This window comes from Neolamprologus multifasciatus, chromosome 13, assembly GCF_963576455.1.
Source record: "Neolamprologus multifasciatus chromosome 13, fNeoMul1.2, whole genome shotgun sequence".
NCBI lineage: Eukaryota > Metazoa > Chordata > Actinopteri > Cichliformes > Cichlidae > Neolamprologus > Neolamprologus multifasciatus.
In genome coordinates, this window is record NC_140451.1 from 15,793,120 (window position 1) to 15,811,138 (window position 18,019).

General features: G+C 38.3%; 1 protein-coding gene across 4 annotated transcripts in view; it reads left to right on the forward strand.

Annotated features, from left to right (window-relative positions):
- eys (EGF-like photoreceptor maintenance factor) overlaps positions 1-18,019 on the forward strand; it is a 166,654-nt gene that overhangs the window by 140,855 nt on the left and 7,780 nt on the right. For all 4 annotated transcript variants that reach the window (XM_085183233.1, XM_085183230.1, XM_085183231.1 and 1 more), the window contains 5 exons: positions 5,452-5,624; positions 11,800-11,982; positions 14,346-14,512; positions 15,480-15,624; positions 17,593-17,767. In XM_085183233.1, the coding sequence (XP_085039359.1) occupies positions 5,452-5,624; positions 11,800-11,982; positions 14,346-14,512; positions 15,480-15,624; positions 17,593-17,767 (843 nt within the window). The remainder of the gene's footprint in view (positions 1-5,451; positions 5,625-11,799; positions 11,983-14,345; positions 14,513-15,479; positions 15,625-17,592; positions 17,768-18,019) is intronic.

Genomic DNA, 18,019 nt, shown 5'->3' on the forward strand with positions numbered 1-18,019 from the left:
GATGCTCGATTGACCAAATATTGACTAAAATATTGATTTACTATTGACTTAAAGTAATCTGCAGAGGTCAAGTTCATTGCATTTAACTACCCTGAAAACACCAGTTCAGTGACGCTGGTCTTTCGTGTGTGAGAGAAAAAACAGCTCAGTGAAAAAGGTTTCGGTAGGCTTTGTTGGCAGAAATAAAATAATGTACGGCAATATTTTTTTAAAAATTAGGATTGGTAGTTGTGTTATGTTTCATAATGAAACAATTGAAGATTCTTAACATCAAGTATTGTTTTTGACGACTACCTCCTAGCCACAGTGTTTCTGGTTAGCCGGAATTCAAAATTGTAATCTTTTGAAGTTTGTTTATACCAGATTTCTCAGCAGAGTCAGTCGGCAGGAATGGTTATGTGACTTTTTGAATACTTTCTCAATGTGTTGCTGCCATGGAGAAAATAATGTCTCCTGTAGAACAGCCAAGAATTACAGCTGTCATGGATGATGAGCTCAAAAAGAGAGAAAATGATTGTATCGCTTTAAGAGCCTGACAGTGTGAGTGTGTGACTGATAGGCACAGGACACACAAATGTGAGTTTTACATGATGAGGACTCGCTTCACTTTGGGTTAATGTTATCTCTTGAAAACATTCCAACAACTCAACAGGATAAGAGCAACATATTTCATCTCCTAAAAAAGTGTTTTCCTCAAACTCTCTTAGAAAGAAGGTAGCTTTACCAACATGCTCGTGTCCTTGCAAAATAATAATGATGACAAAATGTGTTGGTCACTTTTTGGTTGTTACAGGATAGAAATGTAGTTATTTCACCTTTCATATATAGATAGGCCTATTTTTACGCTGTTTGTTCAAAATCCCTGCAAGATTAAACAAAGTTAGGCCATTTACACTAAATTTCCAAAAGGCTTTTGATCAATGCCATCATCAAACACTTTGTTGGGTCCACCTGTTTAACTGCTCATAAACACAAGCATCTAATCAGCCAATCACATGACATGTTTAAGCATGTTGATATTGTCAAGACAACCTGCTGAAGTTGAAATCGAGCATCATAATGACGAAGTGACTTTGACTTTAGGTGCCTTTGAATGTGTCATGGTTTTTAGTGGCAGACAGACTGGTCTGAGTATTTCACATCTACTGGGATGGCTGATATCAGGCTGATAGGAAGCCAACAGTAACTCGCATAACCATTAAGACCACCACACTGGATGTGGTCTTCTGCTGCAGAAGCTGTTCTGCTGCGTCTGCACTTTTGGGATGTGGTAGAACAAGAAAGTTTTTTTTAAAGGATGTTCAACCAACAAATCTAAAGCAACTTTGTGATGCTGTCGCGTCTATATGGACCAAAACTTCTGAAGAATGTTTCCAGCACCTTCTTGAATCCATGCTATAAGAAATTGAGGTGCACAGGAAAGGGAACTCCAACCCATTACTACCAAGGTGTATGTAATAATGTTTCCCTAAGTGTATTTTATGTTCAAAATCCCTTGGCCAAAGATAATTAGAAGTCAGCTTACAAAACACTGTGGAAACACAAATATATTGGGTGTGTATTTAGTGTATGAAAAGATGACATGTTTGAAATATTTTGTAATGAAAAAAATCCCAGAGGTGCTGTACTGAACGTTGCTGTGTAACTAACATTTTACCATGGGAAATATATCCAGCCGGTGCCATGCAGCTCTTTACACAAACGTCCTTTTAGTGCAAAGTAAATGTTCATATCAGACATGAGGAGCAAATAAAAACTGTGTGAAAACTACACTGCATACAGTTACTCTACCATCAACTTAAATGCAGTTATTGTCTGTTTGAGGTTAAGATTCAAGACAGAAAACACTGTGAAATCTGTACAGCAGCATAGATTTTTTTTTAAAATTATTTATTATTTCTTTTATGCACATTTATGTATGCGTGTGTGCTCCAGATTATCATTAATTGTAATTTTTTGCTTGTTTCAGATATTTTTCTGTGAGTAATACTTCAAATAAAACGTTCGCTTTTTCTTTCTTTAGTGTTCTCCTAAACGCTGTATGTTCAGTGAGTTCTTGTTTCCTGTTGCAGTGTCACAGAGCAGCAACAAAATGCTCAAGTTTGTGTCCGTTATCGGTCCACTGTGTGCCGTGGACAAAGATAATACGCAAGTTTATCACTCTCAGCTCTTACTACACACAGTTTGTTTAAATCACAGCATCTCTGACACGAATGGTAAATATAAACCTCGGTGTTACTGCTGATCAGATTGGCTGTTTGTCAGTGTAACGGGCCGGGGGTTGATGTGACTTTTATTCACTTATCATTTGAAATATGGGTTTGCATTCGATTTGTCCATAAACTGTGTCATTCTGGGCCGCCCGCTTTATCAGTGCAGCATGGGTCTAAATGCAAACACAGTCTTTGTGCTGTGTAGCTCCTCTCGTATGAGGTGCACTCTCCACACTCCTCTTCTGCGTTTTTATTAAACATTAGAAATTTCTTGCTGGTTAAGGAGTTGGTGAGTTTGTGAAAATGCAGCGATGTCAAGAATAGCTAATTCATGAGACATCACGGCAGTGCGTTCGGTTTTATTAGAGGATAATGTTCCACAAAAATTCTAAGGCTAAAGAGTTTTGCAATATAAAATAAGAGTTGAATAGATATGCTGGCATATTTCAAAAGTGTAAAGTTTGAATGTGAACATACTTCAAAAAGTGTTACTGAAAAGCAGAGTTTTCTGCAGAGTGCAATGTGTTCTAGGTTGGACCATACAAATATTGTCTGATCCCTTGAGAAAAGTTCCTTCATGCTTTATACTGCCTTTCTATATGGATTTATTTCAAGTCTCATCTTTGTATGCATTTCTATGGCAGTATGTTTCAAAAGGCTCTGTGATGGAGACTTAATAAACATCACCCTTCTCCACCGGCAAGGAAAAGTTTGCAAGGTTGCCCAGAAGAGGTCAGAAAAATATCGAACAGCCTCCTGCTCACTCAGAAGTCTGAGAATGTCAGGTGAAAGCCGTGTGTAAATTCCATTTCATCACTTGGCGTATAATGGAATTCAAGTTACAGATTAATTGAGTGAGGGAACAGACGCTTTCAGATAATTTTCCCACCCACCAACAAACAGAGCATGTGTAGTATAAGTCTGTCCAACTGGCTCTTTACATTCTGGAAAGCAAATGGTCTTTCAATCTATAAATAATATCTGCTAAACCCAGTGGTGCTTTTTATCTTAACAAAGGATGAAGTGGGTTAAATGCTTTTATCCAGAGAGCTGAGGACTTCAGCCATACTGTAGAAGTGTATTTGCATACAAACAAGCACTTAAAAACAAGCCCTCTGTAAATAACTTACTGAAATCTGAGAAATACATGTGGCTGCACATCTTATTGTTCTAGCTGACAGGAATATCATAAGCTAACCGGTCAATTATTCATCATTTTATCTGGTACTTATTAGATTAAAAATGTATGTCTTCTTTAATTATTTATCCAGCATGTGTGCTGCAGCGGTAAGGATTCGAATGGCTGGAGATATGGCGTTATGCATTTGTGATTAACATATTCAAATTTATCTGCAAACATTACTACAATTTAGTAATCAGGGTGATTGCCTCTGGCAAATTAGAATAACCTTTTGTCACCCCACACATCAAGTTTTTGATTAGGCCAATTAAAACTCGAGTGTTGCTGCTCTATCTACACTTTACTTTTTTGGAGACAGAAATATCTGCAGCCTGTTTTTGCATTTAACCATTTAACCAAGTCATTTAACCATTCTAGCTTAATGATGTATCTTCCCTCCATTTACATGGAGTTTGGTAGGTTAAGTCTTTTTTCCTTTATTGCTTTTGAGGATCAAAATTGATCGATAATGAAGGTAAACTTAGGTCGGGCAGAATTTCACGCGCAACTGATTCTTCTGTTAATTGTAAGCCACGTTCAGGGATAGAGAATCGCTGCTTACCTACAGACGGCAGCTAATTGTTTTGCGGTCGCTGTTTTATGAGAAAATAAAAAGTTAAATATTAAATATATTCTTGGCTAAGCTGCAAAACCCATGTTTGGAAAAAAAGGTTAAAATATATTTTGGCAGTAAATGAAGCAATTGTAATATTATTATATTTAATAGTATATTTGCTATGTGGTAAATCATACATTCTTTCAAAGAAAAATGTTTAATATATCCATCAAATAGCTGTAGGCCAATATTTATCATTTGTGCAGATATGGTTGACATGTAGAAGTACATTTAATAATGAATATTTCAATAATTAATTTTTTTTAAAAAACATTTTTAGAAGTCCAGTATATACGAGTATATGCATAGCCACCTGTGGTGTGGCCCCTGGCTCCGCCCCTATTGTTCAACTGTCCAATTATCCTTTTTCTGTCCTCACTTTTCCTGTGCAGAGGTCTGGATTGTTGAATCGGTGTCTTTCCCTGCAAAAACATCACGACAAACATGTCCACATATAGTCTCACTTACGTGTAATTTAGTCTCAGATTTTCTGTGGGAGGAATCTGGCGCTTCTGGGGGAAAACCCACACAATTTGTCTGCCACCAACATTCAAACACTGACACTAAGTGACGATGCAAGGGACAAATTAGCAGGATTCAAAGCATTGAATCAAAACAGCTGCAACAGGAGGTGCAGTGGCATTTAATATTTCATTCTTCCTCTAGCAGGTTGTCAAAGCCTATAAAAAATAACACCGCCTGTTCTGTTCACTACATGACATTTTTCCATCTTTCAGTATTGCTTTAAAACCATTTTTTCACAGTTGTCAGTGACACTGGACAGCTGTGCATCACGATACCTTAAACTAGCTTGAAATCAAGCAGCCTGCTAATAACCATCAGTTCAAGCATTATTCCTTTGTGTTTCCATATAGTCATATCAAACAGCTCTCAACTTTGATGACAGAACGTAAATATTTTATTTCTAGAAGCCATTTTCTCAAGGAGCAAAATATATTCTGCAGCACTGCTCAAAACACATTATTAATTTATAGATTTGAAACCCCACCAATGCTTCCTCTGTCTGATTTTATACCTTTCAGAGTTGCGCACATCTTCGAGCATCCTATAAAGTCCCTGTCTGGATATCACTTTGCATGCTAGGTCACCCTCTGCTTCTTGCCAAGAGAGAAAGTACACAATTTAATGGTGGAAATTGGACAGAAAAATCTGGTTTTAGGTTTTTTGACATGCCAAAAATTCTGTTTTGTTTTGTTTTTGGTTAGCGTACATATAATACAAGTGATGCTGGCTTCCTGCAGCTACTTCTATGATTCACACATCCAAAGCTTTGGGATTTATATTTGTCTCCGCCGCTGTCACTAAGTGTATAGCCGATATCTCATGGATTGCAAGCTCTTTTGAAACCATGCATTTCAGTGTGCGTAGTTTCAGCTTCACTCCACTTCTTATATGTTGTACGTGCTTGTCTGTACATTTAGTGATGCTGAGGACTGGTTCTGCGAGTGCCCCCCATTATACACTGGACGGATGTGCCAGCTCACCTCCTGTGAGCGCAACCCCTGCAGTCACGGAGCCACATGCATCCCGAAGTCACCCTTAGAGGCCGTTTGTCTGTGTCCCTATGGAAGACAGGGTCTGCTGTGTGACCAAAGTAAGTGATTCACAGAGCAGCTCCACACGGAACAATGCAGGGCAGATGTAGCAGCTTCATTAAGAGAGTGATCTGCAGACATGTAGTGAATTAGAGCCTTGAGCATTTGGTAGAATCAGCGTCTGTTGTTAAATAAAACGATTAATGAAATAAAATTTTGCTGAAAAAGCAAAAAAATCTTCCTCCATCCATGGAGTCAGATAATCAGGACAAAAATTGTGGCTACTTGTTTGAATATTCTAGCCTATTTCAAGTTTATAAGATCTTATTTCCCAACAGCTGTCATTTCAGCACTGTCTCAAATATATATATTTTTCTTATGTCAGGCTGCTCCTCTGCATTAGTAGTGTTTTAAAGGTAAGGGTTATAAGCAGTTTACTACAATACTTTTTGTGTTTGGTACTATTTGCAAATGTTGCTGACACTTAAATGAGAACTATCATGCAAATTTCTAGCTTCCTATTTTTATTCTCAGACTATACTAGAGTAGCTTTGTATGATTCAGCGATCAGAACAATCCTTATAGCGACTCAAATATATACAAATGTTTACTTAAATCTTTTAATCTTTTTAACGTCTTTTAAGACGTGCTGAAGGTTCTGCAGTGTCTTTTAAATTGACAAGGCAGGTTTATTAACTTCTCATTAGTGATCATGATTGACTACAGGTCAGATTTGTTTGAGCGCACTGACTCAAATACTCAAAATAATGTGAAAATTCAGTAACTTACTGAAGATCTAAGGAGAATTGTAGATTTACACAAACTGGGAAGGTCTCTTGGAGCCATTTCTGGAATGCAAATTCAAATATAATCACAACAATTATACAAGTTATTCAGATGTGTTGATGCTTTGCCAATGTTTAGAAGAAGAGCCAGATTCTCACCTTAAAATGAGAGAATTTTGATTAGGATGTTCAGGAACAACTCAGGAATCACCAAGGCATGAACTGGAAACTACTGGAACACCAGTGTCACTGTCCACAGTGAACTAAGTTTTACATCACCATTGACTCAAAGCAAGAAACAAAAGTCTGCTCCAAAATCAAAAAGCCACATGCCTTCTGGACAAAGGTTTTATGGTCAGATGAGACAAAGATTGTTTGGAGAAGTAAAGGTGATGCATTCAAACCTAAGAATACTGTACCAGCTGTCAAGCATGGTTGTGGTAGCATCATGCACCGGGGCTATTTTGCTGCCTATGGTACTGGGACATTGTCAACTGTCTATCTGTTGATCTGAGGTGAAGTTGAAGAATTTGTGCAAAGTTGGGTGTTCCAACAGAACAATGATCACAAACACACATCAAAACTGTTTTTTGAATAGATAAATCAGGCTAACATTAAACTGCTGGAGTGATTTTTCCAAAGCCTTGACCTCACTCCTAGTGAAAATTTCTGGACAACCCTTAAAAAGCCAGGTCTGTGCCAGGAAACCAAGCTATTTAAATGAACTCTACCAATTGTGCCAAGAAGAGTGGTTAAATATCCAGGCAGTCTTGTGCCAGAAGCTATCAAATGTTTCTGGTCAAGATGCAGCTTGCTGAGGAACATTGAACCACGTATTAGTGGTGTTGTATGTATATATTTAAGTTTAATCTTGTATGTTTTAGAGAAAATCCTACATAAATTCAAACTTGTGCACCCAATTCTTCCTTTTTTACATTCATTAAAGATGTAAACTCTACCCCCAATCCTAAATTGAAAGAGCAACGTCTCTGATTGGTGGCAGTCGCTGTTATGTTGGAGGTGTTTAAATCCACAATGGTTACTTAGTGTAGGTCACGTAGCACTGTGCCATATCAATAACTAACTTATTCTTTACTACAGATGTGCAGCACAAACTACACATTATATTCACAACTGTTATTATATAACACTATGATAATGATGGGTAAAGAGTTTGATTGACAACAAGTTGGTAGTCACTGGCTACCAAGTTGTGATTCACAAGTCTTTAGCCAATGAGCATGCAGTGACATACCACTAAATCCTTAATTTTGAAATATAGCATGATGGATTTACAAATGATACTTAACATATGCCAAAATGAAAGACTAAACCTATAAACTGAGTAAACTGCGTCCTTGTCTTTCACTGTCCATGACAGCTAACGTGGTTTAAAAATGGCTTTGATTTCAGTCAAAAGTTTTAGAAAAATGAGATACCTAGAAATGATTAAATAGATTTTTTTTTATTTTATACAATTATCTTTCTATTCTATGATGGTTTCTATATTATTTTATGTGACTGTTTACCAAAAAGTAATGCCATAAAGAAGAGGGCTTCACAGGTCATGGTTCTCAGAAACAAAAGGTTTTGCTTGACTAAACTGGCTGTGGTGGCAGCAGGGTGCTTGGCATATAAGTCGCTCAGCCATGCCACAGCCCCTGTCAGAATCTCAGCACCCACATGCCAAACACAGAAATTTAACCTTCCAGTTTCACACTAAGTATATGGCTGACATTTGAATTTTAATCCTGATAACATCAGACAAGATCACAGGCAAACTGATCACTCCTAAGGTCTCCTGCCTTCCAGGACTACTTGCTACTTTGGAGCATGTTTCCTAATGTGGTGCCCAAAATACCAGCCGTGATAGCACGACAGCAGGGCTGTCTTTTATTTATTTTTGTCCTTCTATTGTGTCTATTAGGACAGATGAAACAGTAACAATATGGTTTGTATTTTTTTCTTAATGTCGTATTTTCAGTTCTTTGGTTCAGTTCCCATCAGGTGGTCTGAACAACCAGGAAATGGAGGAAAGGCAAGACTAGGAAGCAAAGCTGAAATGCCTCCAGAATCAAGTTCATGAAACATTCATGTGTATTGAAAATGCCTTCACTCAGAAATATTAATGTTGTACCTTTGTACACAAGTTGGAATACCTCCTGTTAAAGATTCATGATTGGAATTGATAGAAATAAAACATGGAAAACAATGTACCAGTATATGATACTGTCAGTATAGCACATGTTCTTACAGATCCAATTTATATATTTTACTCCACACTTAGTTATAGTGTGTGTCTTAGACTAGTCTTGTCTGGTTATTATACAGCTAAATGCTGTTTCATCTTTATAATTTTATGTGTCAAATTGGTGAAATGACATATTTTGTTGTGTTTGAACTGTGCCAAAAAAGGGGGAGAAAACGATTTCATGAAATTTTAGTGTTAAGTCTTCTTGACTCTTTCTGGAAGTTCACTTCTAGTTCACGGACACTTCCTGGGGTTTTTTTTTGCACACGCAGCTCTGACCACAGATGTTCAGGGCATGTGCAGGTCATGGACCTTTCAGATTTAGTCCATGTTTCTTATTTCAGCTTGGATTATCAGCCTTTTGGGGGATCATTATCCTGTTGTCAGGGTTTGTTTTTTTTTAAGTTGTTGTTTCTTTCTTTTTTTTTTGCTTTCATGCAATACTTGAAATGATTTTTTTCTATCCATTTAAAATTTGGGTGCCACACAACCCTAAAGCAGTGCATTTCCACCATCATGCTAAAGTGGTTTTCAAGTGTGACGTCTTATCAAATTGGGTTCAGTTTTCTTCAGCAATACCATACTATTGGTATTATATGGTTTTAAGAGACTAGTTTTAGCTTTAGCTTTTGACAGTTTCCAGCGAACCTTAGTTGAATACTTTTTGGGATGGTGTCACGGGTAAGGTTGTTCCATGCATACCCTGTTTATCAACACACTGCACGCCATCAGCTAACCCATCCCATGGATCTGCTTTGTCTTTCAGCACAGCAAATTGCACAGCTTTATCAGAAAGTTTTCTTGCTCTTCCAGATCTTGTCTTGACTTCCACATCTTCCATCCTCTGCCACTTCTTAATGACATTTCATAGAGTAGAAATTGCAAGCTTGAAGCGCCGTGATATCTTTTTATAGCTTTTCCCTCCTTTGTAGGCATCAATTAGCTTCATTTTCAGATCTCAGTACTTGCTTAGAGGAGCTCATGGTTTTTGAGTGCTACCATCAGCTCTAGCAGTCATCAGCTGACAATTATAAATTCTTCACCTGCCATTCAAGTCTTAATGAATCAAATAAGGCCAAATAAATTCAAGAAGTTCTAAGACTTTACATGCAGCAGAGTTCAACAACTTTATTTAACCTTCACGAGTTATTTTAATGTCTTTTTTCCATTTGCATATAATCAATCTTAAAGAGCTTCACTCTTTGAACAATGTGCAACATTATTGTCGATTAGCAATTTAGTTTAGCAGTGGTGTAAGTTTTTCTAAGCCTTTCATTCTATAGAAACTGAGAAGGTGTTGTTTGCCCAGCATTTATTTATTAATATTTTTTTTCAGCTGAGCTGCATACTGTATACATGCAGTTTTATGTCTGAATTCATTTCACGATCCAGAGCTGCACGTCACTCTGTTTTTCCTCTGCAGCTCCTGTGCACAGTGTTACACAAACACACAGCAAAGTTGAAATGCTATGTAATATTATTTGACAGGATGTGGTGTTATAATCCACAGATGGATGCACTTTGTGAAGGCAGTCCATAAGCTTCTTTGTTAATAATATGTTCTATAACCACCAGTTCCACTCAACACTATGTACAAGAGTTAGCTAAAGGAAACTATAAATGGGAACTGTATGCCAATATACTATTAATGTAGTAGTAACTGCTTAGTGAAATTAATGAGTAACAGGAAAACATAAGATGTACAGTAATGTGCAAAGGTCTCTAAGAACCAGCTCTTATTTCTTTATATTTTGCTATGAAAATGGGAAGTTAGGTCCACTGTTCTTCTAACACAACCTGAGCTCTCTTAGAGAAGCTTTCTTGTCATTTTTTAAGTAGTCTTCAGGAATAATCCTCCAGGCTTCTTGAAGACCAATCAGAGCTCTTCTCTGGGTGTTGGATGCCTTTTGTTTCATCTAATTTAAGGTGATTGCACACTGCTTTAATAATGCTGAGATCTAGGCTCTGGACCTTCACAACATATCAAATATGTGGCGTTCTTTAAATTAGCCCTGTTTTATGTCACTTGGATGACACAAAATTAACAACATATGCAAAATAAAATAAACTTTGGTGCATTAGATCTATACAGTAAGGAACTTTAAGTCTCGAAAGATAAGATGCTCAGTAATTTAAAAGGAGCTGTTTAATTAAAGATATACAACATCATGAAATATCCACCACTTACACAAAGAACAATTTTCAAAAGCAATGGCACAAATGCAAAGTCAGTCAAAGTATGGAAATACATTTTCATGATAAATGTTGGTCAAATTATGTATTTACAGGGATAAACTATTTCACATAGAAACACAGCAGTTCATTTAAAACATATATATTTTAAGGGTGCTGATGTGGAAAGAAAAAGAGAGTTTAGTTGTTATTATAGGGGGAAAAAGCATCATGAACAGCACGGTTTAAAAATAGGTGTTGGCTCTATAACATGGTGGCCACTACACTACAAGAAGCAATAGACAAACACAACCAGCTCTAGCAGACTGGAGATGATAACAGAAGCATTTGCGGGTTTATTAATAATTTAGCAGCCAAACAGAGCTGAGGGCAGTCGCGGAGGGGTGCTCTGAAGCCCTCTAAGCCATCGCCTGGGGTTGAAGAAGAATATGCAAGGTGTTTGAGTGAAGAAGAGCAGTTTTGTGTTTGAATCCACACTGCAACAACAACCACGTAGCGGCATGTAGTTTTCAATAAGCATGGGCAAATTCACATTGAGTCCCCTGTGTAAAATCAAGTGGATGGGTATGCTGAAATGGAGTACAAGCAGGATCATTACTGAATCAACGATGCGTTCAGAATAAGTAAACTTGAGACTGTTATTGAATATCGTTGGGGTTATTGCAATACCCTTGTGAACAAAGGGTACGATGCTAAGCTCGCTTGGCAGAATCCTTCCTAAACAGCTACTAATGAAAACAGAATTGGATGAGAAAAGGTGGTAGTATTTGAAAACAGGTCATCATGCTAGAGCATCGGATGAGGAAACATTTCACCAACTCCTGGTCTGTATTGTGTGGCAATAGTGCCATCTTTTGGTAGGCTCTGAGGTGAATGATGAATCAGACTTCTTACTTTGAACAAAATGAACACACATGCACTGCAGAGCCTGCAGCAGCTAATCCATAAGCATGTACAGTACAAATGTGAGCTTTCGAGCGTGTTCTGAATGTGTTTGATTTGCAGCCGTCAATATCACTCGTCCCAGATTCAGTGGAAGTGATGAGTTCGGTTACACCTCCTTCGTGGCTTATTCCTCCATCCCAAGCCTCAGTTTCTTCTACGAATTCAAGCTGAAGTTTACGCTTGCGGACAGTTCCTCTGCCGTCAAAGACAACCTTATGCTGTTTGCTGGACGTAAAGGACAAGGTGAGCACAATCCTGACACTTGGATAGCAGTTTACATGATCTATGAGCTCCAGTGGAAAAAGAATTTGAGAAGTTTGCTTTGTTGGTTTTAGTTTCCAAACTGATTTGAGGATTTTGAAAGAAACACTAGTGCAATTTAGTGTCACCTGCTGTGTATGATAATGGCTGTCTAATGGAGTTCCACAAGTCTTTGAGATCCTCCGTTCCCTAAGGATTTTTCTTTCTTATGAGATTTTTCAGGAATTAATGAGTTCAACACTTTGTTGATTTCCAGTTAAACGCTTATTGTTTTTTACTTTCAAAAGAAGCGTGTGAGCATTCCTCGGATAAAATCAACACGTGAACCGAGCTTCTTAAAAGAATTAAACAGCTAATTAAATTAGATGGACTATTAGGTGTAAATGTGCACTGTGATGGGGTCAGCAGGATCTCCTTTCTGTGGAGCCAGATACTTGCTATGCCTTTGTTCTCAGCATATTTCATTAAAATAGTAATAAAAAAATAATGATGATAATGAAATAGAAACACTAGATCATGGGTCTTGTGCACTTGTTTCTTTTAAGAGCCATCAAAAATAAGAGTAATATGAATGATGAAAGACTCAAACAACTGAAGAGCATTCTTGAAATGTTACAAATTCAAAGGTGCAATATATTTTTGAGGCCAAGCAGTAAAACTGCGTAGCCATCAAAGACCATCATCTTCTCCTGCCCTTCTTACTTCTTCTTCCAGAACCTTTGGCAGCAGGTTTCATGTCTGCAGCTTGAGCACTTTTTTATCACCAGGCGGTTAGAAGTAAATTTATATGCATACGTCTCCAAACATTTCCCCACTTGTCAAAAACTTGCTGCCATTTTGAGGAAGAACAAATCATCTGTGTCAATGAACAATAGGGGGTACTGCAATCATTAAAAATGTGCTGATGTGTTTGCCTGTGTCCCTAAATTCTCTGAGAGATCACACCAAAATGGAAGTCGACCTAAGCTGCGTTGATTAATTGACTTGGCATATGAAATTTTAACAAAATGTCAAACGAGAGTATTTGAAAAGCCAGGCCATCCTTTTTCATATCTTATGGATACGCCATCTGCATCTGTAGCCACCAACAAATGGCCGTCTAGATCATTTTACATAAGGAGTAGTGTTAAATAAGTTTGCTCATTATCACTAGTATTTTCTTTTGTAGAACTGCTTCCCTGAGCCATTAAACAGAATGAAAGATGAAAGCAATAACAAATGTATCATCCTTTGTCAGTCCACTATCTGATTAACAGCTTTGGCCGTGCTTCTTTCACACAGCTGAGTCCATTAAAAATCTCAAAGTTTTAACAAGCCCAGTTTATATTTTCAAACTTACTGCTAAATATCATTAAACAAGATCTGGTTGACTTGATTAAACTCATCTGTCTTTTACATCATTTCCAACATCAAAATTTAAATTTTCCTGAAAATATAACGTTTGCAATGATCCCTATTATTGCACCGCTGGGCCTGTTGTTCATTATAGTCAACACTGGAGAAACTACTCCAGCTCTGCCGGACTTCATATTGAAAATACTCTTTTTAAAAATCATTCGACATATTTTATTCATAGATAAATCAGTTAAGACCCACAGCTACTTTAAATTTCTCACCATAAATATCATCCTCACTGCCTGGTGGAAAGCAGAAACGACACACTTGACCTCAGACTATCTCCGTCTTCTCGTGCATCTGTCATAACCTTGCGTTTAAAATCAATGACGAATTTCGCTGCATTGAGAGACGTAAAAAAGCCCGGGGCACCTTTTTATTTGCAGTTCTCTCATGAACCGAGACCCTCTTAGAAAAACATTTAACTTACCCTATAAATCTAATCGCCAGGACAAACAGTGGAATGAGACCACTAAAAAAATTATATTCAAGACTTCCACAACTTCATCCTTTTATGTTTACTGAAACTGTATTCATTTTGACTCCAAGAATTACTTTCCAGACATCAGACTTGAATATAGATCAATCAGAGATAGATTGGCTAACTTTCTGCAACATCCTCCTTATCATACAACTCAAACATTCAGCTAATCCATTATAGGTCTCACACAGAGAACAGCTCATCGCTCTCAAGTTGTACTGAAAGAGCTTCACAGACAACAAAGCCTTTACACATCGTCCCACCTCAATAGAAAACTGGACTCTTTTGTTTGGAGGTCATGGAATAGCTGTTCTTCAGTTCTCGCTCTATTAAGATAAAATTATCCATTTAGGAAAACCATTGTGTTTAGTCAAAGTATGTAAATGTATTAAAGAAAGTGGAGCACTTTATTTTGCTTGTGCATTTTGAGTGTACTGTGTTGGAGGGTAACTTTCTTCATATTTTGTAGGCAATGATGGGGACGACTTCCTTGTTTTGGGATTAAAAAGCGGAAGACTTGTACACAGATTCAACCTCGGATCGGGGATAGCAACCATTGTTAGTGATCGACTGAACCATCAGATCAACATCCACACCGTCACGTTTGGAAGGTCTAAGAAAACAGGATGGCTGAAGGTGATTTGAAGATGACTGTGTCCCTTTCGGTAACTGTACATATCTAGTGTGCTTACTGTATAGAGACATTTCAATTAAATCGTGTAACCATTTCAATAAAATAGAGCGTCCCAGCCTAGAGGTACATGATCATTTAGGATCATTTAGTCCCAAGGTAAGTTTGAGGAGCTCACAAGATATTTAAAAAATCAAAACAACACCAAGATACACAAAGTTCTAAATATTTTTCTTTTGAAATACTGATTGCTTCAATCGGTCTTTTGGTCCTTCCAATTGAGAAATTAGAAAAATAAATTGCTTAATGGGACTCTGCTAAAGTCAATTCTATTTCATTCATTTTTAATTTTGTAGATCAGACTTACCTTTATCTGCCGTTTGTACACATTAGGTTTCTCGAACATCTGAATAGATAATGCAAAGAGTATCAAAAGTGGATGCAAAGATTAACTGAGGGATTGAATGTATAATAGACTTACTGGAAGAAGGGATTTGCAGTAACTGTGATAAACCACTCAGTGAGCCCTGTTTTTACTGCGCACGTATTCACATAAAAACTTAAGTTTTTATCTTGCCTTGTTGTCATAGTGATGGCTGATAAATGTTGTCATACAGACTCGAAAAACATCAGGGTTTTTTGTACCAACAGATAACTTTAGTCCAATGATCAGGGTAAGAATGATTTTTATATATTTTTTTGCACCTATCTGAATGCTTTGGGAAAATCCACATGCTGCAGGATAGATACTATCGAGACGGCGAGGGCTGAGATCCCTGGCGACTTGCCTCAAAGGAGGCGGTTTCAGTATAGTAGCTGTTCCCTAATAAGTAGACATACGCTGAATCAGTCAGTTCTGAATCCCAGGTCACAGATTTTTATTGCAGAGTTAGCAGATTATTATAGAAAGTGTGCTCCCTCACTGACAGTGAGCCGTCTTGAATATTGACATTTCTACTATGTGTGTTTCAGGTTGACGGCCAACGTAACAGGACAGGATCGTCTCCAGGACCTCTGGTGGGCCTCAATGTTTTCAACCAGCTCTTTGTAGGTGGATATAATGAGTACACCCCTGAACTACTGCCACTTGGCTCCAGGTTCCGTCATGGCTTTCAGGGTAAGACTGCTACGGCTTTATTAGAACGCAGAGTTGCTATCTGGAATAAGAGCACTGTGGCTTGGAGTTTCTCCCAGGATCTCTGTCTTTTTGTAAGCAGAGGGGAAGGTGTGTAATGAAAAGGGAGTTACAGGCTCAGACTGTGTATGAGGCCGGAACAAAGCTTTGAGGTTGATTGTATCTGCGCCCTGTAATTGCTTTGCGCCCAATACAGTGTGTTGTGTGTAAATCCATTCCTCTGCTGATAAGTCACTTGAACAAGGGTGCTATCCAAATAATCTTTGTCATCATCAACATCATTTATGCTTTCTCTCAGGTGACCTTATGTAGGAATGCTTTTTGCAGAGCATTCATATTGCCTGCTAATGTGCAGAGCTGTGACGCAAAATTGCCATGACCATAATGATGACAACAGCTATGAATATCATCACGACCATATTCAGCAGTCTCCGCACTACAGCAGTGAACCTTGTTATTGTAAAATGTCATGGCAGATCCATTTGGGGTGAACAAAAGCTTTTTATTTTTAAGGACTTGAGCGATTTTTTGTGTTTGCCTATTCATCATCATCTGATTCATTTTTCTACTCTGCATATAAGCCTTCAAAAATCAAATCAGCTACGATAAAGCATCAGTTTGCCCATGCGGTATTAGGCTATCGCAGTTCCCTGTAATGGTAAGCACTACCGGAGACAGGCAACACTGGTGGAACCATAACCTTTCTACTCAGGATGTAATGAGAACTCATGAGAGCCTAATCAGATCTGTGTGACCTTCATCGAGCCCTAATCATGATGGCTGGCAGTGAACACACTGATAATGCACTTCACTCCCAGTTATCAAAAGATCCACACTCCCCTGTGGAAAGAAGGAAGAAGAGGCTGTGTGGGTAAAAAATAAATAAAAATCAGTTAGTCATTTTAAGCTGTTGATCAAATATACAGAAATGGGGATGTTTATCGAACCTGCCGTTTGAAAACTCTGATTTCATACCGCTTTGATGCTGAAATGATTTTTATTAGATTTCCTAAAAGATTTTGACCTTAATTACCTTTCATTCTCGGACTTGCAAAGGTCAGGGACATTAGAAAATGTTATTTTAAAATAATTTTCCGGTTTTGTAAATCAAATGTTTCCCGAAAATAGAACTTTGCCGCACACACGGGAAGGCTCGCTCGACTTCAGACCTCAGCTCTCGAGGTTCTTTTACAAGAAGCGATGCGCTCACAGCTGAAACAAAAATAATTATCTCGCCTAATCTTCCTTATGAATCTGCTTCGCTTTTTGATGGTCTGTGTTTGCGGCACCACAACCATCACTCGAGTCTGCCAAGCAGACAGCATCATGCCATGAATATTCATGAATGAGCATGACATTTCCCCTGCATCCTGTTTATGCCAGTGACTAATGCAGCAGAGAGAAGGGAGTCTGCATGTGCAGATGACTACGAGGGCTGTGTTCAGGCCTTATATTTATAGAAGGCCTTGTGCTTTGCAGGTGCAGGCCAAAACAAATATTGTCTTGATAAAACTGAATTATGAAACCAATAAGCAAATACGACGAGAGGGAGGCGTGATGGCGTGATTTCATGGTGGGAAAACATTGGACTCGAGTCCTTCCAACTCGGGCATCTTGGATGCGAACTAGACAAACTGCAATCTGAGAGTTAACATCTAATAAAGTTTTGTGGGTTTAAGTGCATGTCTCCCAGTGTGAAACCTTCACATGATGAAATAAACACCCATCAAAGAAACTCATTTCAAACCGTGCACGCATTGTCAGACGTGTTTTCGTTTGTGTTGGGCAGATTTTAGTATGCATACCTTTTGATCTCCGTACAAAGACAGTAAAGCATGTTGCGTTTCATCTTATAATTTCCTATTAGGGAAAGACTGGAGCAGGAAACTGAAGATGAAATGAAATGCACCCCTGACTTGTGCGCTCACGATGCGTTTGTTCTTTTCAAAGGGTGCATTTTTGATGTGCACTTTCGCACAAGGAGAGACCGAAAGTTCCAAGCGCTGGGACAACCTGCGGGTCATCCAGCCTTTGGGCGCAGCGTGGGTCAGTGTGGCGTCACCCCTTGCGTTCACGTTAAGTGCAGGAACGGCGGGACGTGTGTGGATTCCGGCTCATCTGTGTAGTAAGTGCAAATTAAACTCTACGTGGGCTCATTTTCCAATCGTTTCTAATGAGTCTCCTCATGAATAACGCATGTAGGTGTTATTAATTAGAACAATACAGTAAACAACGCTGTGCTTTGTGTATATTTCCATATGCATTGTGACTATGCTTTAGTAACAAACAGGAAACCGGTTTCACTGTGTGAATGCTGCAGAAGGAGAAGACGGTGTTTACAAGCTTTAACACAGTGTTTGACTGTGCCCGTCTGCAG